This window comes from Dryas octopetala, chromosome 2 (genome assembly GCF_963921425.1).
Source record: "Dryas octopetala chromosome 2, drDryOcto1.1, whole genome shotgun sequence".
Lineage (NCBI taxonomy): Eukaryota > Viridiplantae > Streptophyta > Magnoliopsida > Rosales > Rosaceae > Dryas > Dryas octopetala.
The window spans coordinates 32744231-32771467 of record NC_141367.1 but is presented as its reverse complement, the minus strand read 5'-3'; the positions used below and the strand labels follow the sequence as shown (position 1 = coordinate 32771467).

At 36.1% G+C, this 27237-nt stretch overlaps 2 protein-coding genes across 4 annotated transcripts; both read left to right on the top strand.

Moving 5' to 3' along the window:
• Positions 1-1729: 1729 nt before the first annotated feature.
• LOC147295895 (phytochrome-associated serine/threonine-protein phosphatase) lies at positions 1730-7973 on the top strand. Its single transcript, XM_086230520.1, has 10 exons — positions 1730-1946; positions 2911-3057; positions 3165-3232; positions 4382-4439; positions 5983-6093; positions 6196-6246; positions 6373-6516; positions 6620-6715; positions 6800-6871; positions 7504-7973. The coding sequence occupies exons 1-10, from the start codon at positions 1866-1868 to the stop codon at positions 7585-7587; spliced, it is 912 nt and encodes a 303-aa protein (XP_086086646.1). The 5' UTR covers positions 1730-1865; the 3' UTR covers positions 7588-7973.
• A 1532-nt stretch (positions 7974-9505) lies between these two features.
• On the top strand, positions 9506-27098 carry LOC147295894 (Prolyl oligopeptidase family protein). Of its 3 annotated transcripts, none has more exons than XM_086230508.1 (12): positions 9506-9524; positions 9898-10257; positions 10451-10737; positions 10819-11013; positions 11560-11906; positions 12444-12735; positions 13112-13270; positions 14190-14555; positions 15108-15173; positions 15452-15500; positions 16192-16315; positions 26742-27098. In XM_086230508.1, the coding sequence occupies exons 1-12, from the start codon at positions 9521-9523 to the stop codon at positions 26830-26832; spliced, it is 2340 nt and encodes a 779-aa protein (XP_086086634.1). In that variant the 5' UTR covers positions 9506-9520; the 3' UTR covers positions 26833-27098. The 3 variants fall into 3 exon arrangements, with proteins under 3 accessions (XP_086086634.1, XP_086086633.1, XP_086086635.1); XM_086230507.1 differs by lacking the exon at positions 9506-9524 and adding an exon at positions 9583-9728; XM_086230509.1 differs by lacking the exon at positions 9506-9524 and adding an exon at positions 9655-9715.
• The last annotated feature ends 139 nt before the right edge of the window (positions 27099-27237 follow it).

Sequence of the window (27237 nt, the reverse complement as noted above, 5' to 3'; positions counted from 1 at the left end):
ACCAAATTTATTTTTGTGAACACTGGATGGCAATAAATTTGGTTCCTTTGTATAGCACTCATTTTGGTAACTGCCAAAATTTAGATTTCCAATTTTTTTTTTCGTTTGTTTTCCCAATATTGATTCAAGATACTATATATTTTGTTAATGTTGAATATGATCAATCTTTGATGAAATGTCTCTACAAATGTTCTTTATTTTTAAGGGAAAAAAGTGAATTAAAAGCCTTACGTATAATCACTTTATTCATTGCCTATTTATGCTGAAAACAATTACACACTTTTGTTTGTGTTTTATGTTCTTCCTATAGGATACATACAACCAAATTTATTTTTGTGTGTTTCACTATTAATATTGAATATGATGTGCTTGATGAAATCTATGTTAATGTTGTTCATTATTTTTAAGGGTTATATTGGTGGATCATAATTTTAGTTTTCCCTCATTTACTTCTAGACCTGGCAATGAGTTATATTTTTGTGAACACGACACGACTCATTAAGCTAACGGGTGAAAAAAAAAATGTCAACACAATCTCGACAAGAAAAACAACCGGTGAACACGACACAATTTGTTTCATCTATTAAGAAAAAATATATACATTTGTCAACAAAAAATTTAAATTCAATATATTATATTACATAAATAAATACATATAATTCCATAAATGTATAGTTTAAACATTACACATAAAAAAAAAACCTAAAAAATGTGCAAATTAAATAATTAATATCATAAGAAAAAAAATCAATAAAATATATTTATTTTTTTACAGGTCCACACGATTTAAACATAATAAACCTCAACCAAAACACTGAATTTTTCGTGTCATTTCATGTCATGTTAACGGGTTGGATATGATATTGCCAAGTCTATTTGCTTCCCTCCTTTTCTCTCTCCAAAGTCAAAGACTCTTCACACGTAGACAAAATGTAGAGTTTTAAAACCACATTGATCAAATTTGTATTATGAGTAAAACATAGGGATAAAAAATGTTTATTTTCTCTAAAATAAAAAACACTGAAACTCGACCGCACAATCTTGATTGTTCGTGTTGTACCCGCTTAGTGCTAGAGTCTTGTTGTTTGGTCTTATATTAAAAAATAAATCCCGAAAAAGAAGGTGTGGTTGAAACGATGCCGTTTAAGCATTATTTTTTTATGATAGAGATATGTAACGAGTTGTGAACATACCGCATAGGTTATTGAAGTATAAAATATGGAGACTTCTATTTAGGTTCTTTAATTTTACAATTTACTAATTAAAGCTTTATGACTTTTAAAATTATAACTAAAATTTAATAATATTGTAACTATTTCATGTTATATAATATTGGTCCATTAATTTATATTTTTTTCACACATACCTAGCACTGAGTGTTCAGAGGCCATTTTTGAATATTCGGCAATGCATTTTTACTTATTCCTGAAGCTCTAGTTTTTCGACTTTATATTAGATTACTCAAAATCTTATAGTTAAAATTTAACATGCTGTCTCTACAAATCTCATTATGTACCATAAAAATGTATGAAGTGAATCTGTACCATATACCTTAAAAAAAAAAAAAACATATTTCTTTGATAAGTTAATGGTCAAAGAGTTTTATTAAAAGAAAAAAAAGATATAAGATTTTTTTATAAATAAGAAATATTAGAATGACTAAATTCTAATATTTCTTATTTTATAAAGATGCATTTGGGCTTTGGCGAAACATTCAAAAATAAAAAGAGGGCAGATCTCATCCGTCTGTTTGGGGATTTCTTAATTGGTACCACACTCACACGCTGCTTTTGAAATTTCGTAGTTGTCGTCTCTCTTTTGGGTTTGTTGCTGAAAACCCTAAACAGAGAGAAGGAAGAAGCGAGATGGATTTGGACCAGTGGATCTCGAAGGTGAAGGAAGGACAGCATCTCTTGGAGGACGAGCTCCAACTTTTATGTGAATACGTTCGTATTATTTATTTATTTCTTTCCTCTACATCTAGGGTTTTCATAGACGAGTATATGTCTGTGTGTGTGTGCGCGCGCGCGCGCGCGTGTGCGAAATTCAGATTGGGATTTATTATCTTTCTCCCCACTAATCGTCTTGTCTAATACGTCTGGTTTCGTGAACTAATTTGAAATCCGATTTCTATTATTGTTACTATATTGTTTTCTCAAAATTCTCGTTATTAGACCACTAAATAAAACTTCCTAACTCAATTTTAGCCCGAAAATGATTTTTGATCACCGTTGATTGAACTTGAGTTGGTAACAGATGTATGGGTTTCAAGATTTTTTACCCGTTTTCTCTAGAATAGAAAGAAATAATCTTTTTCCTATTTACTGCATGCATATGCTTAGGCTTCTTGTTTGTCACAGAGGGCATGTTACATTCTGTAACACAATACAGAATGTTGGCAACTCTATTGGGAATGCTCACCACAGTTTAAGCAATGTCTATTACTTTACATTTCAATGGCCTAGCTGGAAAAAATAGTCATTTTTGGCTACGGAAATCCAGGCACATTGAAATGCCTAGGTTTTTTTACCAAAAAGAAAAAAGAAAAAAAGAAATTAAATGCCTAGAATGGCTTTTTATTTTCTAAATTCAATACTTGCCTTTAATGATATGAATGTTTGATGCATAATTATCTAATTCTTCTTATAAGAAACAAACTCATGCATAATTATCTATGCAGTGGTTGGGGTGTGTATTACATATGGCTGCATCCACACCACACACACACACACTAAAGGTAGTTATTCAAAATGTTTGGAGCAGTATTAGTTCTTCAAAGAGTCATTTAGTAATATTTCTATGATCATATAGGGTTATTCACTTATCCAGTCTTTAGTAATTGTCTATACTTTTATATGGTGATGATGCTTTTCTTTGATTGTTCTTATTTGTCATTGTAACATATCACAGGTAAAAGAGATCCTTATTGAGGAGTCCAATGTGCAGCCTGTAAACAGTCCAGTCACTGTTTGTGGTGATATCCATGGCCAGTTCCATGATTTAATGAAACTTTTCCAGACTGGAGGTCATGTACCAGAGACAAATTACATATTCATGGTATGCTTTTTATTTTTCCTTAGAGAGTTCGATTACATCTCTACACATCATCATCAAATATCATTTTCTTGTTCCCTGGGGTGTTTAATATTCCTTATTCTTGGCAGGGTGATTTTGTTGATCGAGGTTACAATAGTCTTGAAGTTTTCACTATCCTTTTGCTTCTTAAGGCGAGGTATGTAAAATATATCTCCTAGTCTTTGTGTTGGAAGAATGGGTGTTATTTTAAGGTAGTCGGTGCAGATACTTTTCAAAGCAGTACTTACTAGCCTCTTTCTTGCGTTGGTTCATGTAATCACACACGTTATTATTATGCCTTCAATGCAGCCCCATGATATGTGGTGTGTGGCTTAGTTGTCGTTTGTTTCGGTACTAAGTTATCCATTTCAGTAATAAGAAAGATTCATGGAAGCTATTTTTTATAGCATCCTGTTATAAAATTAACTTGTGACAAACTTATGGCTTAGAAATTATTTCAACTGCCAAGTGTCACTAGATGAGGAGGGAAGCTCTAGATGTCGTATAGACTAACTGATATAGGGCACAAGTTGTAGTGTATTAAAGTTTCTACCGTTATTTTCCTCATACAGGGCACACGTTATATTAATGTTATTAAAATTTCCAGGTCAAAAAGAATGTTGATTAGAAGGTATGCACATGTCATATAGGGATATAACCTATTATATGGGTTAGAAAGTATGTAATTGGCATGACCATGTTAGTTAAATGCGGTTCTGGTACCTCTTGGTGTAAATTGAAAATAGGTACAGTCCTCTTACACAGTAAGTAAATGACTGACGTTACTCCAATATGATATTACACAGTAATGATATAGCCCTACTTACAAAAGTATAGGACCGACATTACTCCAATCATTGTTGGAGCCTAGATTTCTAATGGAAATCTGGGAAAAAAGTATACCACTAAAAGGTATATGAAAAAATACCTGAAATATAACTGCAGAACTGAATACTACAGGCTAGGTACCCCTTTTATAATATATCCATTATAAGACCCTTCTACTCCTAAGTAGACTTTTAGTGTCCTAAAAGTTTCTCTGCTTTCCTAAGCAGCCCTTAGTATTTCTAGACATCGTACTTCTTGTGATCCTGAAATGAATTTTTGAATAATGTTATTGACCGACTCTTTGACTATAATTAGTAACTAGAAAGCTTTAATAATCATCTGCATATGGAGATTATGATTTGAATGTGAGATTGCTTTTGTTCTTTCTTCTATTCACAATCTCAAATATTATGAGATATATATGTCTTTTGTCAACAAGCTAATATTTCTTGTTTTTTGGTTTATTTTGTTCCCATAGATATCCAGCTAACATTACCCTTTTGCGTGGTAATCATGAAAGCCGGCAACTCACCCAGGTATGCTTTTATATTGATTATATAATGGTTTGGAAGAGATTTGTAACAGCTGCCTATAGTGGTCTGTTAAATTCTTAAATTCAGACTGAGATTCATGCTGCTGTTCTTTGCTCAAAAGCTGGAAAGTACATTTTACTGTTGTGAGCACTATTGGGTTAAAGCTGTTGGTGGTTTGAATGAAGTCATGATGTATTGTTTTCCGAAATATGATGGCACATTGAGAGTTGAATATTGGGCTCATTTGAAACACCATGCAATGTGCTAGAGTTGTAGATGGCTGAAAGTACTTTAGGCATTTCTTGAGGCATTACTCAAATATTTCAATCCAACAAACTCAATACTTTGCCCTGTGATTTGGAGGCCTATATTATGAAGAAAATTGTAAGATTTGTTGTGTGTAAAAATTTAAAATTATATATGGAATTGGAAAGGGACTGGCTGTTGTGTTGTTTATGGAAGGAGAGGAATGGCAGGACTTTAAGAATTAGAGAATACATTCCAGCACTTATAGTCCATTGTCTTTTCATCTTTTATGAGTGGGCATTGATTTGGCTTCCTATTAAGTGCTCTTCTATTGAAAAGTTCCTGGTTTCTTTAGCTTTTACTGGCCAGTTGTTTTTTCTAGTGCTCCTCATTGCATACCCCTGTGTACTGGGAATGGTAAAAAGAAAATATGAAAGAAAGGAATTTCTCTAGAGTTGGTATTTATGTAAAATTTCTTTGGAATTTATGGTGTACGGGTAGCAAATTTTTTTTTTTATACTGCTTTTGTATGGTTGTTTTGGACAGATTTATCAACTCTTCACTTATGTGTATTAGTGCATCAATATGGATGGTTATAAAATCTTAATTTTAGAGTTTTTTATATTTTTTCCTGCTCTGTCTTTGGGTTTCACTTTAGAATTACTTTAGTTTTTAAGGGGCATTTTGGATTTTTAAAAAATTAATGTTGATGTTGTATAGGGAAAGAGCTGAACTTATGAGTAGGGACTGTGTTAAACTTCTGTGTAATTTCAGTAGTCAATTTACTATTTTATGCTCTATAATTTGTGAAGAGAAATGTGAGTATCTGGAATTCCCATCTTAAAGGACTCATTTAGTAAGTAGGGTGTCATGAATATGGTTTGTTAGTCCTCCCCAAGTTTGCTCTTAGAACTGGAGGAAACTTTTCAAACAAAGGGGTTATGTCAGACTTCATGTTAATCACTCTATTGGGGATGGTAGGAGCACATCCCTCTGGTTTGACTTCTGGAACCCCTTAGGGGCTCTTGATGGAATTCTAATAATATTGAAGCTTCTGGTCTGAGTAGAGATGCTATGATTAATTTGACTATTAATGGTGCTAGCTGGGATTGGCCTTTTTGTGATTCCCAGGATCTGTTGGAGGTTAGGGTGTCTATTTATAATTTGCTTCCTAATGTTCAGAGGGGCCTGATTAGGTGGTACCTTCCCGATGGCATCTATTCTACTGTCTTTGCATGACATTGTGTTGCTGGCATTATTGGTTTGCCCAATCTTAATAAATGATTTCCATCTCTGCTAGGTATATGGTTTTTATGATGAATGCCAGAGGAAGTACGGTAATGCTAATGCATGGCGGTATTGCACAGATGTTTTTGACTATCTGACGCTATCAGCAATTATAGATGGAACTGTAAACTTCTCTCTCTTTCTCTGTGCATATCTTGTATTTGTACACATTGATTGGATCAGTACTTTCTGATGGTTAATATGTTAATTTTGTTTGTCATGCCAGGTACTGTGTGTCCATGGTGGTCTTTCTCCTGACATTCGAACAATTGATCAGGTAACCCCTTCTCAATTTGCATTCTAACTTCATTGACATATGTATGCATTTATGTTTCCATTTGCCTGAAATATGATTTGTCATATCCATCATCATCATCGTTGTATAAATTTTTTCGTTTGACAGATAAGGGTCATTGATCGAAATTGTGAAATTCCACATGAGGGGCCATTTTGTGATCTCATGTGGAGTGATCCTGAAGATATTGAAACGTGGGCAGTAAGTCCGCGTGGAGCAGGTTGGCTTTTTGGGTCTAGAGTCACTTCTGAGGTAATAATATCTGGATTTCAAATTAAATAGGATAGTTTCCTGCTTGTTGACACACACATGCACACACAAAAGCTTAAGAACTTTCTATTTTTCTTTTCTGCAGTTCAACCACATAAACAATCTTGATCTGGTTTGTCGAGCACACCAACTTGTCCAAGAAGGTCTTAAGTACATGTTTCAAGATAAAGGCCTTGTAACTGTGAGATTCTGAACTTTTTATATTAGTTTTGTTCTTAAACAATTTAATAGATTGATTGAGTACTTTGGTTCTCGAATTTTGCAGGTCTGGTCTGCACCAAATTACTGTTATCGCTGTGGGAATGTAGCTTCTATTTTGAGTTTTAACGAGAATATGGTAAATGTTAATTACAGACTCACCTCCTACCTCGCTACCCTCCCCCTCTTCTTTTATATGATTTAGGGGAATTTTAGATTCAGACTTGTATGATGTGTAATTAAGATATCTGTCTGTCACCATCAATATATGCATATTTAAGAACTTTTTAGCACACTATCCGTGTATAATTTTCTGAAATAACTATACTTGGTTCTGGATCATTGATAAAATATGATTTAGCCACATTCCATAATTTGGTTAGGTTATAGGCAAACCTATTAATGTTATCGGTCCACATTCCATGGCATAACTATTAGGTAGTAGTAATCCTTAGAGTCAAACTCAGTTTTAATAGCCAATCATTCAGCTAGAACTCAGGGCAGTATTAGTTTTGAGGGGTTATCATGAGACATTTATTGTCTATAGTTTGTATTGGTTTTGTTATATAGCTCTATTCTTTTTGGTTTCAGAGCTTTTTCCTATTTCATACATTTGCATTTGTGTTTGTATATGCGTGTATGTATTTATCTGGGTTCTAGTTCGAGTCTGAGGGATGCTTCCCTTATATGGCTTGTGCTATTGCTGGTAATTTTCATTATGTTAAACCATGACGTTCATGATGCTTCTTCATCTGCTGTCGTTTGAAACAGGAGAGAGAGGTGAAGTTCTTCACTGAAACAGAGGAGAACAACCAGATGAGAGGACCCAGGACAGGAGTACCTTATTTCTTATGATGATTTGGAGTTATTGCCTGCATTTTGTATAATTATTTAAGTCTTGGTATAGGTGTTGAGAGTACTTTAACAGAGAAGAGCCTTGAATACGTCATTGTCTGTCTGGTGGATCTCCCCTTATACTTGGCTGGAGGCTTTCCATCTGGTCTGGCTGCTATTGAGTATTGACAATCAATTTGACATTCGTGGGTTGTTTTACTTGTGCATTAGGTTTCTAATTGTTATTCAATTCTTAATCCATGTTCGTTACATTCCTTTTTGTTTCTTGTTCTGCTGTATCATGCAGCAATGCCCGAAATTATCAACTAGCATTTTTTTTCTTTGATCTTTATGTCTATGTCTTAGGGCCCCCATTTGGAATTTATAATCTACTATTAATTGTGACAGGAGTCCTGAATTTCTGAGGTTCAACTTTCAATTTTTAGTATAATTACACTGATCCCACCCTTCAGTCTCATAAAGATGTTCACGAGATAGTACGGGCCACGGGGTATTAACATTTGCAATTGCTGTTACTGCGCACGGGAAATTAGATTATCTTAAAACATATGCCTGTTATTGTTTAGAATTAATTTCACTTTTGGGCGTGAAGTTCTACTTTGGTCTCTATAGGTTTTTTAGTTCTGATTTTGGTCTAGTATTTTACAAAAAGTTGCAATTTAAGGATGTGTTAGTATTTTTCAGTTTATTAATTTGTTAAATTTGCGATTGTATCACTAATAGTTTGTAAGGTACATGATTAAATTGAACAATTTGTAAAGTACATGATCATGATGATCTAAAGTAAAACGAATTTAATGGTTTAATAAATACAAATTTTAATGTGTTATTGAATTGCAAATATTTGTAAAGTATAAAAATGAAGTCATAAGGATTGAAACTACTGGGATTAAAATGAAATTTAATCTAAACTACAGAGTCTACAGGTAAAATTTAGCCTATTATTTATGGTCAATTAATTGCACTGTAATTAACCTTTATTGCAAATATTTCATCAAGTTTTCTCCGGACGTTTATTGCAACATCTATTAGCTGTACGAACTTTATTGGAAAATGATTAGTCTTTTTGCTACGAGAATAAGAATATAGAAATGATTAGCCCAAAATTGTAGTTTATTTTTTATTAAAAATGAGAAAATATTAGATTAGGGGAAAAAGTCTTTTTTTTTTTTGGCCAAGAGTCTTTTTTCTTAAAGGATGCTATTTGCACTTCCTTTTGTTTCCTTTTGCACACTCCTTAAAAAAAAAAACAAAAAACAAAAAAACCTAAAGAAAAAGACCACCTTGTTCCTCGCCTCTTTCCCTCTCTTTCTCCTTCCCTCACCCACACACCCCACCCCTATCTCTTCTTCTTCTTCTTCTTCCCTCCACCCTACCCTTTCTCTTCTTCTTCTCCCACCGCCCCCCGAGCCCTCCCCTCCTCTCCGGCTCTTCTCTCTCCACCGCCTCCTAGCCCCTCATCCCCCTCCTCTTTCTCTCTCCCTGAACCAGCCCCTCATGTTTCTCTCCTTCCCTCTTTCCTCTCGCCCCGCAGACAACCAAAACCTTCAAAAAAAAAATGTAAGGGGTTCGGCACTGGTCCGTCGAACCCGTCCAAGCTGCAGCCATCGTCCAAGACGCCAAGAAGAAAGGGATAGGAGAGAGAGAGAGAGGGAAAATGAGGGGGAAGATGTTTGCAGTTTCTACCGACCAAGGCTGTTTGATGTTTATAGTTTTCAGAGGATAGGGGGAAGGAGAGAAAGAGAGAGAAAAGGGAGAGAGGGGCAGGGAGGGAGGTGATCGCTGACAGTGGTGGACTGCTCGGCGTGGTCGGGAATGGGGTGTGTGCCGGAGAGAGGAGAGGTAGGGAGGGAGGCGGTCGGGGTGAGGGGTGTGTAACTGTTTAAGTGTGATGTGTTTTTTTTTGTTTAGGAGTGTGCAAAAAGGAAAAGAGATGGGTATAAGATCTTTTTCCTTAAGTTTTTTTTTTCTTTTAAGGATGAATATGCAAAAAGAAAAAAAAAAATTGCAAACAGCAGCCCTCTTTTTCTTTGGTAAACAAATGAATATAAAAGCCCAAAAGCAAAAGGGAAACCCAAAAACTACAGAAATAATAGGAGTCCAGTTTTGCTCGCCACCACACAAAAAGGTGAGCAAAACAGGTGAGGCAACAGTGCTGAAATCTTGGAGTAGAGAGATTTTGGAATCTTGGGTGGCGTTACACCCAATCCAAAGGAAAGCATAGAAATTATTATATTATTATTATTATTATTTTTTTTGCAAAAAGTAAATAAATTATAAAAAACTCATTTTGTTTATTACTATATATAGAAATGATGAGAGCGGTGATGAGAATGCATATGCAGCAGCGGCACAGTGACAGTGGAGTGAGACTGAGCGCTGGAAACCTGCTTGTGTACCTCCCAGTAATATTATTGTCGTCAATTGGTGGCGCCATCACCGTCCGGGCGTCCACGTCATCAAAAGCAACAGTGAGGATGAGCCAGACTGAGAGTGAGAGTGAGAGGCCCTGGGCTCCTCCGGTGGCGAAGAAGGTGGAGCATAAGATGGAGATGTTCGGAGACGTGAGAGTGGACAACTACTATTGGCTTCGCGACGACTCTCGCTCCGACCCCGACGTCCTCTCTTACCTTCAACATGAGAACGCTTACGCCGATTTCCTCATGTCCGGTATCTTATCCGTTCGTTTCTAATTCTCCAGAAAAACCATCGCAATTTGTATTCGAATATTTCAATTTTCATTTGATCAGATTCATTCAACAGCTTTTGATATAATTGTGAATGCATGGTAATGGTAGCAAGCAAGCAAATAGCAATGCGATTTTTGTTTTCTTTTAACTAAGAAATTTATTTATATTATTAGGAACTAAGAAGTTTGAAGATGCGGTTTATACTGAGATAAGGGGGAGGATCAAGGAGGATGATATATCTGCACCTATGCGAAAAGGCCCCTACTATTACTATGAAAGGACTTTGAAGGGTAAGCAGTATCGTCAGCATTGTCGCCGCTTAATATCCAACACTACTGACTCCCCACACTCTGTATATGATACAATGCCCACCGGTCCTGATGCTCCTCCCGAGCATGTAATCTTAGATGAGAATATTAAGGCTCAACATCATGCCTATTATAGCATTGCTAATTTTAAGGTAAACGCTAAAACGCTTTATGAGCAATTTTGTTTGTTTCATGTTTGCCTATAAACTTCTCTCTTGTATATTCTTCTTCAGGTTAGTCCAAATAACAATTTGGTGGCATATGCAGAAGACACTAAAGGAAATGAAATTTATACAGTTTATGTCATTGATATTGAGACAGGCACTCCTGTTGGCCAGCCTCTAGTTGATGTAACATCCTATCTCGAGTGGGCCGGTGATGAGGCTTTAGTTTATATCACAATGGATCAGACTCTCCGGCCTGACAAGGTTTGTTACAACTGCTTAAAGCCCTCTGTGCAAGATATTTGACTCATGAATTTATCAGTTGTCATTATTCATGGACTGGCGAGCATTATAAGATATTTAGTCGTTTCCTAGATTTTGAAGATTCACATCTAGGTAAAATTTAGAATTTAGGAACTTACTGGTGGTTCTTTTACTGCAATTTCTCCTCTCTTTTTTTTCTTTCTTTTTTTGTATCCTATGTATGAGGCTTGCCTGTGTTTATTTGTGATAAATTATGCGGACTATTAGATAGTGTTCAATGACCAGAGTCCCATGCTTTTCCAAGAGAATACATTTATTACCTAAGTTATCACAAGACTGGTGAGTATAAGCATCTTCCTAAATTTGTGTACAGGGCCTTTCTGTTGCCTTTTTGGTTGTCTTGTTGCAGTGAGCCAACAGGCCATGCCTTTAGCTCTGTCTGGCTCACAGCCTCACACAGAAAAGTTATTACATACATTCATTTGTGAGTAAAATGCTTTTTAGTCCTGTTTTGTTTAGCTTACAACATGCATTTTTTTAAAATAGGCATGGTTACATAAGTTGGGTACAGAACAGTCAAGTGACTCTTGCCTCTACCATGAAAAGGATGATATGTTTTCTCTTGATCTTCAAGCTTCTGAGAGCAAAAAATTCATTTTTGTTGCATCCGAAAGTAAAATTACCAGATTCAACTTTTACCTTGATGTTTCGAAGCCTGAAGATGGCCTTATGGTTCTGACGCCTCGTGTGGATGGAATTGATACATTTGTTAGCCATCGAGGAAATCACTTTTTTATAAAGAGGAGAAGTGACCAGTTCTTTAATTCCGAAATAGTTGCCTGTCCACTGGAAAATTCATCTGAAACTACAGTTCTTCTTCCACACAGGGAAAGGTAATAATGAAACTTTGTATTCTTACCCTCAGTCATGACCTTTCATTGGTTCATGGATTGATGTGTCATTTTTTTTTAACAACATACAGACTTGTGTTTTGAGCCCTATGAAAATTATGTCCTAGTTTTGTCATTATATGGTTCTAGATATCACTTGCCTAATGTGATCTGTAGTACATCTTCTAGAAATAAAACTGAACTTTCTCCTGGAGCCTTATGTTGTCAAATCATTGACGATGGAATTTTTGTACAAATGCCATCTGTTTGCATAACTATCATAGATATTTTTCCTTGGATATGTGCTATTTTATAAACATAATGATTCTATGAATAAGAGAAATCCAATAATAGACTGAGTAAGATGTGTTGTTCAGTCCTCTATGCCAACCTGTTGAATTACTGCCTATGCATTTGCAAGTTTGTTCTATAAATTTTTCTCAGAAAGTGCAAAATCTTTGGTATGTTTGACCTTCAATATTCTAAGAAGGCACATTTTCTTTTTTATTTTAAGCATATTAATTTTGAAACTTTATTCAGTGTAAAAATTCAGGACATACAGCTTTTTAGTGATCACCTTGTGGTATATGAGCGTGAAGAGGGTCTACCAAAAGTGACCATCTATCACCTTCCAGATGTTGGACAACCACTTAAAAGCCTTCATGGTGGTCAAGCTGTTAAGTTTTTGGATCCCACATACTCTGTGGATCCAGCAGAATCTGATTTTTCTTCCAGCATTTTACGATTTTCTTATAGCTCAATGAAAACGCCTCCCTCTATGTATGATTATGATATGAAGACAGGCATTTCTGTTTTGAAGAAGATTGAAACAGTAAGTCATATTTATTAGCATTTTAAATTTTACTATTGTGCATTGGTTCTGATGGACACATTTAGGACCCTTAGTATAGTTGTCTTATTAAATCTCTTTTATGATATGTATATATGTAATCAGTTTTCTTTTGATTAAATTATTGGAAGATGCTTTACAACTCAAATTTTTACCCAATTTCTTGCTTGGAATGAGATCCATGAGAATGTGGGACTCATCTCAAATGAGAGAGTTGGGAAAAGAGTTGGGTTGTATGGCATCTTCCTAAGTTATTTCACATCTGGACTATTGTTGCCTTTTTCTTGTTGTATAGTTAAACTCAAATTTCTTTATCATAAATTCATAATGTAGTATTTATGTCCAATATATTACTCAGGTTTTGGGAGGTTTTGAAGCATCAAATTATGTTACCGAAAGGAAATGGGCTACTGCTCCAGATGGTACTCAGATTCCAATATCAATTGTTTACAGGAAGGATATAATTAAACTTGATGGATCTAATCCGTTGTTACTCTATGGCTATGGTTCTTACGAGGTAACATAAGAATTTATATATTAAAGTAGAGACAAGTTTTTTGTTTGCTTTAACTTAAATCATTATATTGCAAGTGTGGTTACATTGAAAAGCATATGTCTTGAAGAAAATTTGGGAGATACTTCCACAATAAAAAATGTGCATTTCTAATTGGACAATTAAGGAAGTACATCATTGACATTTGAAGCCCTTAAAGCTATGTAATCAGAACCATCTTTGCCCTTGAAGTTATCCCCTGCATTATAATAGAGACTGGTGGGAAGAGAAATTTCTATGCTTTTGATACTATTACTCCATGGATATATGTCTTATTTTCTAATATTTGAGCATCTGATGTCTTCTTAAAAGCTTAAATTTTTTCTTGTAAAGGGCGTTATTTAGTGCATTATGTATCATCCGTTTGGATTATGTAATTAGCATGTAGGTCTCTGGCCTATGATGCCTAAATCTGATCATAATTTAAGCATTCTTGTGCAAATATGTTGAATTTTGTCACTGGTGCTTTTGGTGTCTTTCTTGTATTGGTTGGTGAAAATCTTTAATATCCTCATTTCTTGATAACAAACGCTTTTTTAAATTCTAATTAAAGCCACATATTGGACTGCTCAGAAGCTTGAAACCTCTTAGTCTGGGGCTACCCTACTGGCTTCACTCTAACCATTCTGGTGTAACAAGTTGCTGATTTTGATCAAGATGAACTCTGAAGCTTTCAGTTTGATGGTTGCTAAAATAGTCTTTATCATTGACGATATGTATGTATAGTTGTATTTTCATCATTTGACCAACACTTTTAGACTTTTAGTCTAGCACACGTAATTTACTGCAGAAGCATTGCAATTTCATCCGTTTGGTAAGAATTTTAATTTTACCCCTTGCTTGTATTCGTTTCTCTTTCAATGATTCAGAGTCTTATCAACAGGTTTGCATAGATCCCAGTTTTAAAGCTTCAAGGCTGTCTTTGCTGGATCGGGGTTTTATTTATGCTATAGCTCACATTCGTGGCGGTGGTGAAATGGGGAGGCAGTGGTATGAGAATGGGAAGTTACTGAAGAAGAAAAATACTTTTACAGATTTTATTGCTTGTGCTGAGTATCTAATAGAAAAAAAATACTGTTCAAAAGAAAGACTATGTATTGAAGGAAGGAGTGCAGGCGGTTTGCTTATTGGTGCTGTTCTTAATATGAGGCCTGATTTGTTCAAAGCTGCTGTTGCTGGAGTGCCTTTTGTCGATGTTCTGACTACAATGCTTGACCCAACTATCCCTCTCACAACTTCAGAGTGGGAGGTACTTTTTTTTTTTTTTCTTCTCCATGAGGTCCTTAGTTTGAAAACCATATCAAGATTGAAAAAAAAAAAAAAAAAAGGAATTCTCTAGTAAAAATTGTTATGAATGCATAAGTATTCTTGCCATGTATATCATAGGCGCATGATCTTGGAAGCCATAGTTTGCATGCAACAAACATCTAGGTTTTATGGACCATCACTTGGGCATTGTTCACTTGACCTCCTTAGGGACTCAACATTTAACTGTAGTGGATAATAATTGAAGGGTCACAGTTTTTAGACATCACAACAATGCAAAACCAGATAATTGCCCAAACTTGACATCCTGATTTTTCTTCTTTGTGCTTCAAAGTTCTGGAGTTCTTTGTTTGGACTTTTATTTTTAAGGGTTCTTTTAATATTTTTTGGTTTTACAGATCTAGCTAATCATACCCATTTGTCCCATCTTTATGATCTTGAATCTGGTGACCGCAGCTATGGGCTTGCTGATATTTTTTCCAAAGTGTAGGTTTAGACACTATCTATATTCACTGATGTAATTCTGTTTCTGCAGGAATGGGGCGACCCACGTAAAGAGGAGTTCTACTTTTACATGAAGTCATATTCCCCTGTTGATAATGTGAGGACAATATAACTCTGTGCTCTACTGCTTTAATCAGTATTCTTATAACAATTAAGCTAGAATATCCATCATTTGGCATCATTAGAAATGATCATTTATAGTATTTTTCTCCATTTCTTTCCCACCCATCCAAACAAGAATAAGTGAAATTAAAGACCATCTCTTTTCTCTTTTCTTCTTTCCTAGTTAAAACTGGCAAACACACTACTAAGTCATTTGTGGTAATCCCAAAAAATTTGTTACCTTAGTGATTTATTTCACATTATTTTATGCAGGTTAAGCCTCAAAAGTATCCAAACATTTTTGTTACTGCTGGTCTAAATGGTAGGCACAAGATCTTAACACTTTTACCTCTGCAATTTAATTTCTTCATTATGGGTATGCGCATAATTGGCATTGCCATGATACATTGCGGGGTGATCCAACAAGTCCTTGTTTCCTTCAAAAGAGGACATCCTCCTTAGAGAATTGCTTTATATGATTATATGCAGTTGTGCTTACATTAGGGACTTAGTGTGAGGGAAAATACATTCAAGGGCTGCATGCATTGTTCCTCACTTGTCCCTCAATTTAAGTCCCTAAGGTGAGCACTTCTGTAATTCTATATTACATCTGTTGGTAGGCTTTCCATGGGCAAAAGGAACTTTTCTATTTAAGAAAATATGTGTTATGATATCATGTTGAAAAAATTGGGAGATAATGTGATACATTAATCATAACCCTAAAGGGTTTAAATAGAATGAAAACCAAATTACAGAAGGAAACTCAAATCCAACCAAATCACTTAAATTAGGAAATTACATCACACTGCCAACAAACTAAGAAATTAAGTGCTCTTACTCACTTCGAATTCTTATCAAAATACTTTCATTCTCCAACAGCATCTGAGCACTATTAAACATTCATTAGAATGTTTGGGTCCCATCATTATGTTTGAATGATTGCTTATATTTTCATATCTGATAATGCATTCTTCTCCTAGCTTTCCATCTGAAACACTGGTTTATTGCAACAGATCCACGTGTTATGTACTCAGAGCCTGCTAAATTTGTGGCAAAATTGAGGGATATGAAGACTGATAATAACACCATTTTGTTTAAATGTGAATTTGGTGCTGGGCATTCTTCAAAGTCGGGGAGGTAATATTCTTTTGGTTATCATACTTGTGTTAGATTTTAAGGTTTTATTTTTACTTTTTAACTTCCTTTCCCTCACCCCAAAGAAAAGAATACTGAAAGTTTAATTTAGGTGGTCTATTCACTCAATTAACTTGATTAATTTCACTTTCAGTGATCGGACCCCAATTTTTGGTTTATGTGATCACTCTCGAACTAGTCAACCAAACACAACTTAGACGGTCTAGTAACAAAAATATGAAACTCCACATTGACTTCTAAAAACCAAAAATCACTTCAGTAAACAACACAAATCAAACACACCAAGGATCAAGTGACATCCTATACACTCAGAGGATCCATCACAGTAGGCATCCCAGTGTTATCCACAACTACAGTGGTGTGTGATTAGCTAGACAATTAAATAAGACATATATCAATTTCCAGCAAATAGCTACAGTACAGATTTGTGTTTAAATGTTGAGTGAATCAGTAATCATAACAACACAAACAAGGAAGACAAATGCACACAAGATGTTCACCCAGAAAAACCACAAAGGGTAAAAACTGGGGGTCTATCCAGCTGACCAGGCAATCCACTAAATCAGAAGTTCAATACAAAAGAGGGCACTCAGCACACAAGCTCAATCACTAAGTCCTAGACTAAGTGGCAGCTATCTTACCCCTTTGTGCAACTTCCATTAGCAAGGCAATCGGTCATTCATGAAGAAGGCAGCTCCACTCCAAGCTCATCAACCCATGGCACCAATTCGCACCAAGCTCAGTGGTTTCATCAATGCATGAACATGATATGCAAATGTAGGATTCACAAACAAAGATCAACCTTCTCAAGCTATCGGCATGAAAAGATCAATATTGAATCCTTCAACTTAAATCTAAAATAAATGTGTTTGAAGAATGTATGAAGACATTTAAGCACTCAAACCCATATAGAATTTTAGATTTAACAAAAACAAGTTCAGAAAATCTCTTTATGATTTTTCAAGAATTAAAGACCATTTTCTGAAAATGTTGAAGATGAACACTTCACATAGAAAAATACCAAGACGTGAAACCCCAAGAATACACGCTCGAAAATTGCTCATCAACACACCGAAAAAGATCTGACCAGCCAGCCACTTAACCCCGTACACACTCACGCAAGAAGCATGTTCGCCCATGCCACGTGGAAGCCAATCAATGGCTGTCCACAAGAGACAGATGAAGGGCATATTCTCTTTGTCCTAGAGGGGTATTCTAGTATTACTAAGGATAGGAATAATCAGCTGTAAAAAGGAATTTTTCTTTAAAAATCAGAAATGTGAGGAAGATGATGAATAGTGCTGATGTGTGAAGGTGTGTGCGTGAATGGCAAAGATGTAATCAGATCTGATTGCTACAGTAGGGGAAACAAGCCATGTGCAATGCACATGCATGTCTAGTACTAAACAGAATATGGGCTTTCAAAGAATTGGGCTTAAAAAGCAAAAACCCGAAATGACCCACTGTAGCGACTGTGACTTAAATAACAGTCACTGTACGTGAAAAACAGTGTTCTTTATGATTAGTGAACGACTAGTCAAATAGACACAAATCTGTTAAATTCATGAAATGAATGAAGTGCAGTATACCTTGTGTCTTTGATCATTCTTGACTTCTTCAAAGCAGCAAAACTTGTCCTAAATCTAGCCTAGAGCTTGTGAGTGATTAAATACAAATTAATACAATTGTTTTGACAAGGAACATAGCCAATATAACAAATCCTAGAAACTAACAATCTCCCCCTTTGGCTTTCCTTGACAAAACATCAACCCATTCACCTCACAAGACTCTCAACACACAGCCCAACACTTGTTATAATGTAACTGCAAGAAGAAATACTAGCACAACACAAAGTATGATAGTATGCAATTCAAACGCAGCAAGAAATGGAGATTAAAACAACCAATACGTTCTCCCCCTTTTTGTCATGGAAAGACAAAAGATCATACATAAGATAAAATCCAGTTCAAAAGCACAGAAAATTGGAGAGATATGCAAGAGAAAAATACATGCTCAAAAAGAAAATTCCATAAAATTCTAACTCCCCCTAAATGCTAACTCCCCTAAAGACAAACTCCCCCTAAATGCAACATCTCGATACCGGGCTTGCAGAATATAGACATGTAATATGAGGGACAGCTAGAGAAGAAAATCCTGTGAAAATTGATTGTATTTGACGATTGTTAGACTAGTCAAAATGAACAAACTGCGTACTGGAACATAAAACAAAAAAGATAGAGGAATCTTTAGAGAATTGGAAGCAATGACACGCAAAAGAAAATCTATGAGTTAGATGTGCTTCAGGGAATTTATTTTTGACAAAACAAATTTGACAAACCAACAAACACACTTGAAAAGAATTAACCACCAATGTCAACACTCTCATAGATATGGAAAATGAAGATTGCAAATTTTGTGCAAGAAAATAAGCATATTTGGGATATAGAGAGGTCAATGCTAGCATGCAAGACTTGTTCAAGATGGTAAAACAATGTCAATGACAACCAAAGAGGTTAAATACGTTTCATCCACAACAAGAGATTAGAATTTAACCACTCAAGAGAATTTCTAATTTGGGAACAAATCTTGAAAGCAAAGTTTTTCAACTCATGACAATGGCTATGAGAAAATTATTTTCATTTGTTTTGTTTAGGCACATCCCAAGTTAAGTGCAATGATTTGGTCCAATTTTGCGACTCTTTACCCTAGAACACCATAAAAACACCTTGTTTCTCCCTAGGGCCGTGACTTCTTTGGTCACACTTCCTCTTTTTTTTTGTTATTTTGTATGGTGCACATTTGTTCAAATGAGAAAAGTGTAGCTGAAGATGGGTCACAAATGAGGAATTATATTGAAGGGCTAAATTGCATCCTCAAACAAATTGTCTTTGAAAAGCATTTAACAAGATTGATTGATTATGACAAAGTGTTTTAAAAAAAATCTCAAGGCTAACATTTGACAAGAAGGAGGGATTATGCTTATTGACATGACTCATGTTATGCAAGAACCTTTTTGAATATCAAAGAGAGTGTGACAAATAATGTTAAAACCTTTCAAAGTGGTTATTTTCTTTAAAAGAAAAACTACTTAACCAAATAAAAGAAACTTAAACAATGAAGCACATTTAACTACAAGGAATTATGCATGTGTACAAATGCCAATTGACTTCCGAAGACTAATGTGCTTTGGATTCTCTAGAGCTTTTGTAAAGATGTCTGCAAGTTGTTGTTCGGAAGGAACAAAAGTCAAAGTAAGAGTTCCACTCTCCACAAGATCTCGAATGTCAATATGCTTGGTTCTTGTATGTTGCACCGGGTTCTTGGAGATATCTATAGCACTCATGTTATCACAATAGATGAGAAAAGTTTTCTCATCAATCCCATAATCGGCTAACATTTGTCTCATCCAAATGAGTTGTGTATAACAACTCCCTGCTGCTATGTATTCAGCTTCAGCAGTCGACAAAGAGACAGAATTCTGCTTCTTGCTATGCCAAGACACTAAGTTATTCCCAACATAGGAAGCACCACCCGAGGTGCTCTTCAAATCATCACTACACCCAGCCCAATCGGAGTCACTAAATCCAACCAATTTAGTGTTGGTATCATGAGTATACCACAACCCATAGTCAAGAGTCTCACTTACATATTTGATGATTCTTTTTGTTGCAAACAAATGAGATTCTTTGGGATCACTTTGGAACCTAGCACACACTCCTACCGCAAACGATATGTCCGGTCTACTAGCTGTGAGGTAGAGGAGACTTCCTATCATGCTTCTATACAAGGTTTGGTCCACTTGCTTACCACTTGGATCCCTATGAAGTTTGGAGCTTTTACTCATTGGAGTAGTAGCCACTTTGGAAGACTCAAGCCCAAATTTTTTGACCAAGTTTCTAGCATACTTAGATTGGGAGATAAATATCCCACTATCTACTTGCTTGACTTGAAGCCCTAAAAAGAAATTCATTTCACCAACTAGACTCATTTCAAATTCACTAGACATTACATCAATGAATCTCTTAACATGAAAATCTGAAGTTGAACCAAAGACAATATCATCCACATAAACTTGAGCAATCAAGACATCATTTTTCAACCTTTTTACAAATAGGGTCTTGTCAACCGACCCTCTTTGATACCCATTTGACAACAAGTGATGAGAGAGTCTCTCATACCAAGCTCTTGGAGCTTGCTTCAGCCCATACAAGGCTTTCCTCAATTTATAAACACCATCTCTCATGTGAGGATCCTCAAAACCTTTTGGTTGTTCTACAAAAACTTCCTCATTCAAGTAACCATTTAAAAACGCTGTTTTAACATCCATTTGATACAATTTGAACCTAAGATGACATGCAATGGCACAAAGCAACCTAACGGACTCAAGTCTAGCAACGGGTGCAAAAGTCTCATCAAAATCAATACCCTCTAATTGAGAGTACCCTTGAGCAACAAGCCTAGCCTTGTTTCTAACTACATTCCCAAATTCATCGGATTTATTTTTGAATATCCATTTGGTTCCAATGACATTTGTGTTGGCTGGTCTCTCTACAAGAGTCCACACTTGGTTTCTCTCAAATTGGTTCAATTCCTCATGCATTGCACTCACCCATTCCTCATGATTGAGTGCTTCTTTGACATTTTTAGGTTCGACAATGGAAACATAGCACACATGAGCAAGTTCATTGGCCATTTGTTTTCTAGTCCTAACTGGCTGGTTTAAAGAACCTAGAATTACATCTTCACCATGGTTACACCTCACCCATCTTGGTTTTTCAGATCTGTCACTCAAGATTTTGTCATTTTGTTCGCTCTCTGACTTATCAAACTCAACAATTTTTGAGTCATCAGCAGGTTCATCACTACCTGATTTGGACTCTTCTTTAACCATATTATCCTCTTTAGGATCAGATTGTGGGAACAATCTATCCTTATCTGCAGCCATTTCAATAGATGCATCATGATCATCTATTTTCACATTTATGAATTCCAACATAGAATTTGTTCGCAAATTGAAGACTCTAAAAGCTCTACTGTTGGATGAATAGCCTAAAAACAGACCCTCATCACTCTTGGAATCAAATTTCCCAAAATGTTCTCTATCCCTAAGGATGTAACATGCACTCCCAAACACTCTAAAGTGTGTAACCTTAGGTTTCTTACCCTTCCACAGTTCATAGGGAGTCTTTTTGGTTCCCGGCCTAAGGTAGACTCTATTTATGATGTAACATGCCGTGTTTACCGCTTCAGCCCAGAAATGTTTAGCAAGATTTTTGCTATTCAACATCACTCTAGCCATCTCAATCAAAACCCTATTCTTTCTCTCAACGATTCCATTTTGTTGGGGTGTTATTGGAGCTGAGAATTCATGTTTAATACCCATTTGACAACAAAACTCATCGAATTGAGAGTTTTCAAACTCAGTACCATGGTCTGATCTAATTCTGGACAGGGTTGACAGACTCATCATACCTTCACTTTTCAGCAGTTTCACAATCTTGACAAAATGTTGAAATGTCTCCGACTTGTCCTTAAGAAATGACACCCAAGTGTACCTAGAAAAATCATCTACCATGACTAGAATGTATTTCTTTCCACCTATTGACAAGGTTTGGACCGGACCAACTAAATCCAAGTGAATTAGTTCAAGTGTCCTAGAGGTGCCTATGTCTTTGACTCTTTTGTGTGGTTCTTTGGTTTGTTTCCCCATTTGACATGGACCACAAACAAAAGTTTCGGGCTTTCCTATCTTTGGAAGACCTCTAACAGCCTCATGCTTAGACAACTTGTAAAGGTCATGAACATTAATGTGACCAAGTCTTTGATGCCAAAGAGAGCTAGTGTCATCAATAGCTCTATTGCAAGTATTCTCAATTTTTCCAACATTGCCATCAAACACATAGCAATCATCCCTAGACCTAGGGGCATTCAAGATCTCCCTTCCTTGGGAGTCAACAATTCTACATCCACTCTTGGACATACACACTTCACCACCCCATTCATCACAAAGTTGGCTAATACTAAGCAAATTAGAATTTAGCCCATCAACAAATCTTACATTTTTCAATTCGGGTATACCGGGTATGTGTACAACCCCCTTTCCACTCACATAGGACTTCTCTCCTCCTCCAAAAGTCACACTACCACCATCATACGGAGCAAGAGAGGTAAAGACCTCCTTATCTCCCGTCATATGTTTGGAACACCCACTATCTAGGTACCAAATGTTCCTCTTAGTGGCTGAAAAAGCATTCAAGGTTACTAGACATTTAGTGGAGCTCTTCACAACCCATCTTTGATGTGGACTTGGCTTATTTTTGGGAAGTGGGGTGACAAGTAAGGCAATTTTGGTTACCTCTTTGAGTAGATTGTTCACTTGCTCTTGTAGAGAAACATTTCTCTTTGGTTCACTTGATTTCTTTCCTCTAAGTTTGTTACAATTTGGTCTAATGTGACCCTTGACATGACAATGATGACAAACCGGGACAAACTTTGTTTTTCTAAGTGAAGTAGAACAATCAATTTGTGTGACACTTGATGTAGCTTGACTTGACTTAGAATGAGATGCATTTTTACCAATGTCAATGAAACCTAGACCCTTTTTGACACTATGATCAGATTCTGACTTGACAAAAATGGTCTTTGTGTTGGATACACTAGGACTATTTTCACTAAAACCCAAACCGGTTTTGTCACCATGATGCTTTCCAATCCTAAGCATCCTATCAACCTTTTCAGCCCCAATGGTGAGCTCAACAATGCTCTCATTAGCTTCATGTACTTCTTTTTCAAGCTTCTCATTCAAAGATTTAAAGTAGATGTTGCTCTCCTTGAGCACTTTGACTTGACTCTCAAAATTTTGTTTCAAGATAGCCACACTTTCTAATTCACTCTCTAATGACTCAATCTTCTCACACAATTTCAATTTAGCATTCTTTAGTTTCTGATTTTCTTCCTTTATGCTAAGAGTTTCGGTGAAAAGTAAGTCATACTTATCACAAAGTGCAGTGTAAGACTCATCATCAGGAACAGATTCTGAGTCAGACCCACCATCTACTTGGTCAATCTCCTTGATTGATGCAACAAATGCAACTTCATCACCTTCAACATCGGAAGAAGACTCACAATCATTTGAGTCATCACTCTCACTATCACTCCAAGTGATTTTCATGGCTTTATTCTTACTTGAAGAATGATTCTTTCTATTGTTTGCACATTCAATTGCTATGTGACCTATTCCACCACAAGTGTAACATTTCACATCTCTCTTGGTTGTTCTTCCTTCTTTAAAGTTAGGCTTCCTCTCTTGTTTTCTCTCAAATGAATTCTCCCCTTGAGGTTTGAATTTGAACTCCTTAAAGTTGTTACCACTAGTTCTAGCTTCTCTCCCTTTATTTCTAAGAATTCGTCTAAATCTTTTGACAAAAAGGGCAACCTCATCATCGGACATGGATGATTTTTCACTCAAGTTTTCACTCATCTCTTTGACACTTTGCAAAGCAATATCTTTTGACTTCTCGCTATCCCTTTCATCCATTTCAAGTTCCATCTCAAAGGTTTTAAGCTTTCCTACCAATTTACCAATTTTGAGTTCATCCAAATTTTGGACTTCTTGTATTGCATGCTTCTTAGATTGAAATCTCTTAGGTAGAGATCTAAGAACCTTTTGGACAATGGTAGACTCCTCATAAGGTTTACCTAGGGACATGGCTTCATTTGTGAGGGCTTCCAACCTTTCATAGAACTCGGAAAATGACTCGGACTCTTTCATCCTAATTTCTTCAAATTTGGCATGTACCATTTGAAGCTTAAGTGACCTAACTTGTTTGTCCCCCTCATGAACAACCCTAAGTTTGTTCCAAGCTTGCCTAGCCGTGACACAATGTTGTATGTGTGCAAATTGTGAGGAAGACAGCGCAGTGACAATAGCATTTCTAGCCTTCTTGTTGGAGCTAGAGGCCGTGACTTCGGCAAAAGACCATTCGGACCTAGGCTTAGGAGTTTCAATCCCATCAACAGTTCGTGTGGGAGGAATCCACTCAACAGTGAGATACTCATATGCCAACTCGTCATAGGCATCAAGAAAAATTTCAAATTTTTCTCTCCAAGCAGCGTAGTTGCTGCCATCAAAGAATGGAGGAGAGTTGCAAGATCCTGCAACACGATCTCTTTCCATCTAGACACACCTAGAAAACAAACAACACCCTAGAATCTCTCTATTTGCTTTTAGAGTAGCGCTCTGATACCAATTGAAAGTTTAATTTAGGTGGTCTATTCACTCAATTAACTTGATTAATTTCACTTTCAGTGATCGGACCCCAATTTTTGGTTTATGTGATCACTCACGAACTAGTCAACCAAACACAACTCAGACGGTCCAGTAACAAAAATATGAAACTCCACATTGACTTCTAAAAACCAAAAATCACTTCAGTAAACAACACAAATCAAACACACCAAGGATCAAGTGACATCCTATACACTCAGAGGATCCATCACAGTAGGCATCCCAGTGTTATCCACAACTACAGTGGTGTGTGATTAGCTAGACAATTAAATAAGACATATATCAATTTTCAGCAAATAGCTACAGTACAGATTTGTGTTTAAATGTTGAGTGAATCAGTAATCATAACAACACAAACAAGGAAGACAAATGCACACAAGATGTTCACCCAGAAAAACCACAAAGGGTAAAAACTGGGGGTCTATCCAGCTGACCAGGCAATCCACTAAATCAGAAGTTCAATACAAAAGAGGGCACTCAGCACACAAGCTCAATCACTAAGTCCTAGACTAAGTGGCAGCTATCTTACCCCTTTGTGCAACTTCCATTAGCAAGGCAATCGGTCATTCATGAAGAAGGCAGCTCCACTCCAAGCTCATCAACCCATGGCACCAATTCGCACCAAGCTCAGTGGTTTCATCAATGCATGAACATGATATGCAAATGTAGGATTCACAAACAAAGATCAACCTTCTCAAGCTATCGGCATGAAAAGATCAATATTGAATCATTCAACTTAAATCTAAAATAAATGTGTTTGAAGAATGTATGAAGACATTTAAGCACTCAAACCCATATAGAATTTTAGATTTAACAAAAACAAGTTCAGAAAATCTCTTTATGATTTTTCAAGAATTAAAGACCATTTTCTGAAAATGTTGAAGATGAACACTTCACATAGAAAAATACCCAGACGTGAAACCCCAAGAATACACGCTCGAAAATTGCTCATCAACACACCGAAAAAGATCTGACCAGCCAGCCACTTAACCCCGTACACACTCACGCAAGAAGCATGTTCGCCCATGCCACGTGGAAGCCAATCAATGGCTGTCCACAAGAGACGGATGAAGGGCATATTCTCTTTGTCCTAGAGGGGTATCCTAGTATTACTAAGGATAGGAATAATCAGCTGTAAAAAGGAATTTTTCTTTAAAAATCAGAAATGTGATGAAGATGATGAATAGTGCTGATGTGTGAAGGTGTGTGCGTGAATGGCAAAGATGCAATCAGATCTGATTGCTACAGTAGGGGAAACAAGCCATGTGCAATGCACATGCATGTCTAGTACTAAACAGAATATGGGCTTTCAAAGAATTGGGCTTAAAAAGCAAAAACCCGAAATGACCCACTGTAGCGACTGTGACTTAAATAACAGTCACTGTACGTGAAAAACAGTGTTCTTTATGATTAGTGAACGACTAGTCAAATAGACACAAATCTGTTAAATTCATGAAATGAATGAAGTGCAGTATACCTTGTGTCTTTGATCATTCTTGACTTCTTCAAAGCAGCAGAACTTGTCCTAAATCTAGCCTAGAGCTTGTGAGTGATTAAATACAAATTAATACAATTGTTTTGACAAGGAACATAGCCAATATAACAAATCCTAGAAACTAACAAATACAATCTTGAGTAGATCTAGTACGTTCATCTATGACTATAACCAATGCTAAAAAAGTTAGGGGCTTAATTTTGGCCTTTCATGTAAAGAGGAATTCCATTCTTATAATGCCTCCCTATCATTAGCTTTATGTTAATAAATATATGTGTAGTCAAGTTCAGAAGTTTATCACATGGATCAGTTAACATTATTGTCACGACCATTCTGAATACATATGATAGAATGATAAGACCGAATTTCTACCTCTGATACCAAAACTATTTTTCAATTCTACCATAGAATTGAAAACTGTACATCGAGGGATAAAGATAGTATGAAGCCTACTGTGAAAGGAGAGGTTTGTATATGCTGTTGGCAGTGTTCTGTGGTATTCACTTTTACTTGTAATAAACAGGAACAACTGTGTTGCCTTAAAGATATGGTTGAAGTCTGAAGTATTTCCACATACTCTCTGTAATACTAATTCTGGTTTCTCCCCCCATTCTTGTTTGGTGCAGATTTGAGAAGCTTCAAGAAGATGCCTTCATATACGCCTTTATTATGAAGGCTCTAGATATGATTCCTGCCCAAGGATCTGAGCAGAACTGATTTGACTGCTCCAGGTAGGAGGTGGTGCTGTGTAAACAAAATAACATTCACGGCACAAGACAATATCAACGACACTTTATGCAGTTGTCTGTTGACTGTAACATTATTGAATGGAAACACAATTAAACGGGAAGCACATTGAAATTGCGAACTAGTGGAGTGAGAACTCATAAGCATTAAGCAAGCACTTTGAAAAACTTGCGAGGACTATCCTCAAGGTAGAAGCAACCTAGTTACTAAATATGTTTTATTGTTCAAATTCATAATTTTCTCATTTTCGCATGAATGAAACAGAAAAGACTAGACCCGAAATCGAGAGAGGAAGACTAGAAGAGTGTTTCATAACCTTAATATAAGAATTAAGAAGAGCCGTAAGAAACAAAAACTATCAACAAAAAAGTAAGC

What these genes read in the sequence shown, in the direction of transcription:
- LOC147295894 (XM_086230507.1), top strand. Translation starts at nt 9,629, where the DNA reads ATGAATATAAAAGCCCAAAAGCAAAAGGGAAACCCAAAAACTACAGAA. An exon ending in CGCCGATTTCCTCATGTCCG is followed by an intron (nt 10,258 to 10,450) that starts GTATCTTATCCG and finishes TTATATTATTAG; the next exon opens with GAACTAAGAAGTTTGAAGAT. An exon ending in CATTCTTCAAAGTCGGGGAG is followed by an intron (nt 16,316 to 26,741) that starts GTAATATTCTTT and finishes TGTTTGGTGCAG; the next exon opens with ATTTGAGAAGCTTCAAGAAG.
- LOC147295895 (XM_086230520.1), top strand. Translation starts at nt 1,866, where the DNA reads ATGGATTTGGACCAGTGGATCTCGAAGGTGAAGGAAGGACAGCATCTC. An exon ending in AGACAAATTACATATTCATG is followed by an intron (nt 3,058 to 3,164) that starts GTATGCTTTTTA and finishes TATTCTTGGCAG; the next exon opens with GGTGATTTTGTTGATCGAGG. An exon ending in TGAGTTTTAACGAGAATATG is followed by an intron (nt 6,872 to 7,503) that starts GTAAATGTTAAT and finishes CGTTTGAAACAG; the next exon opens with GAGAGAGAGGTGAAGTTCTT.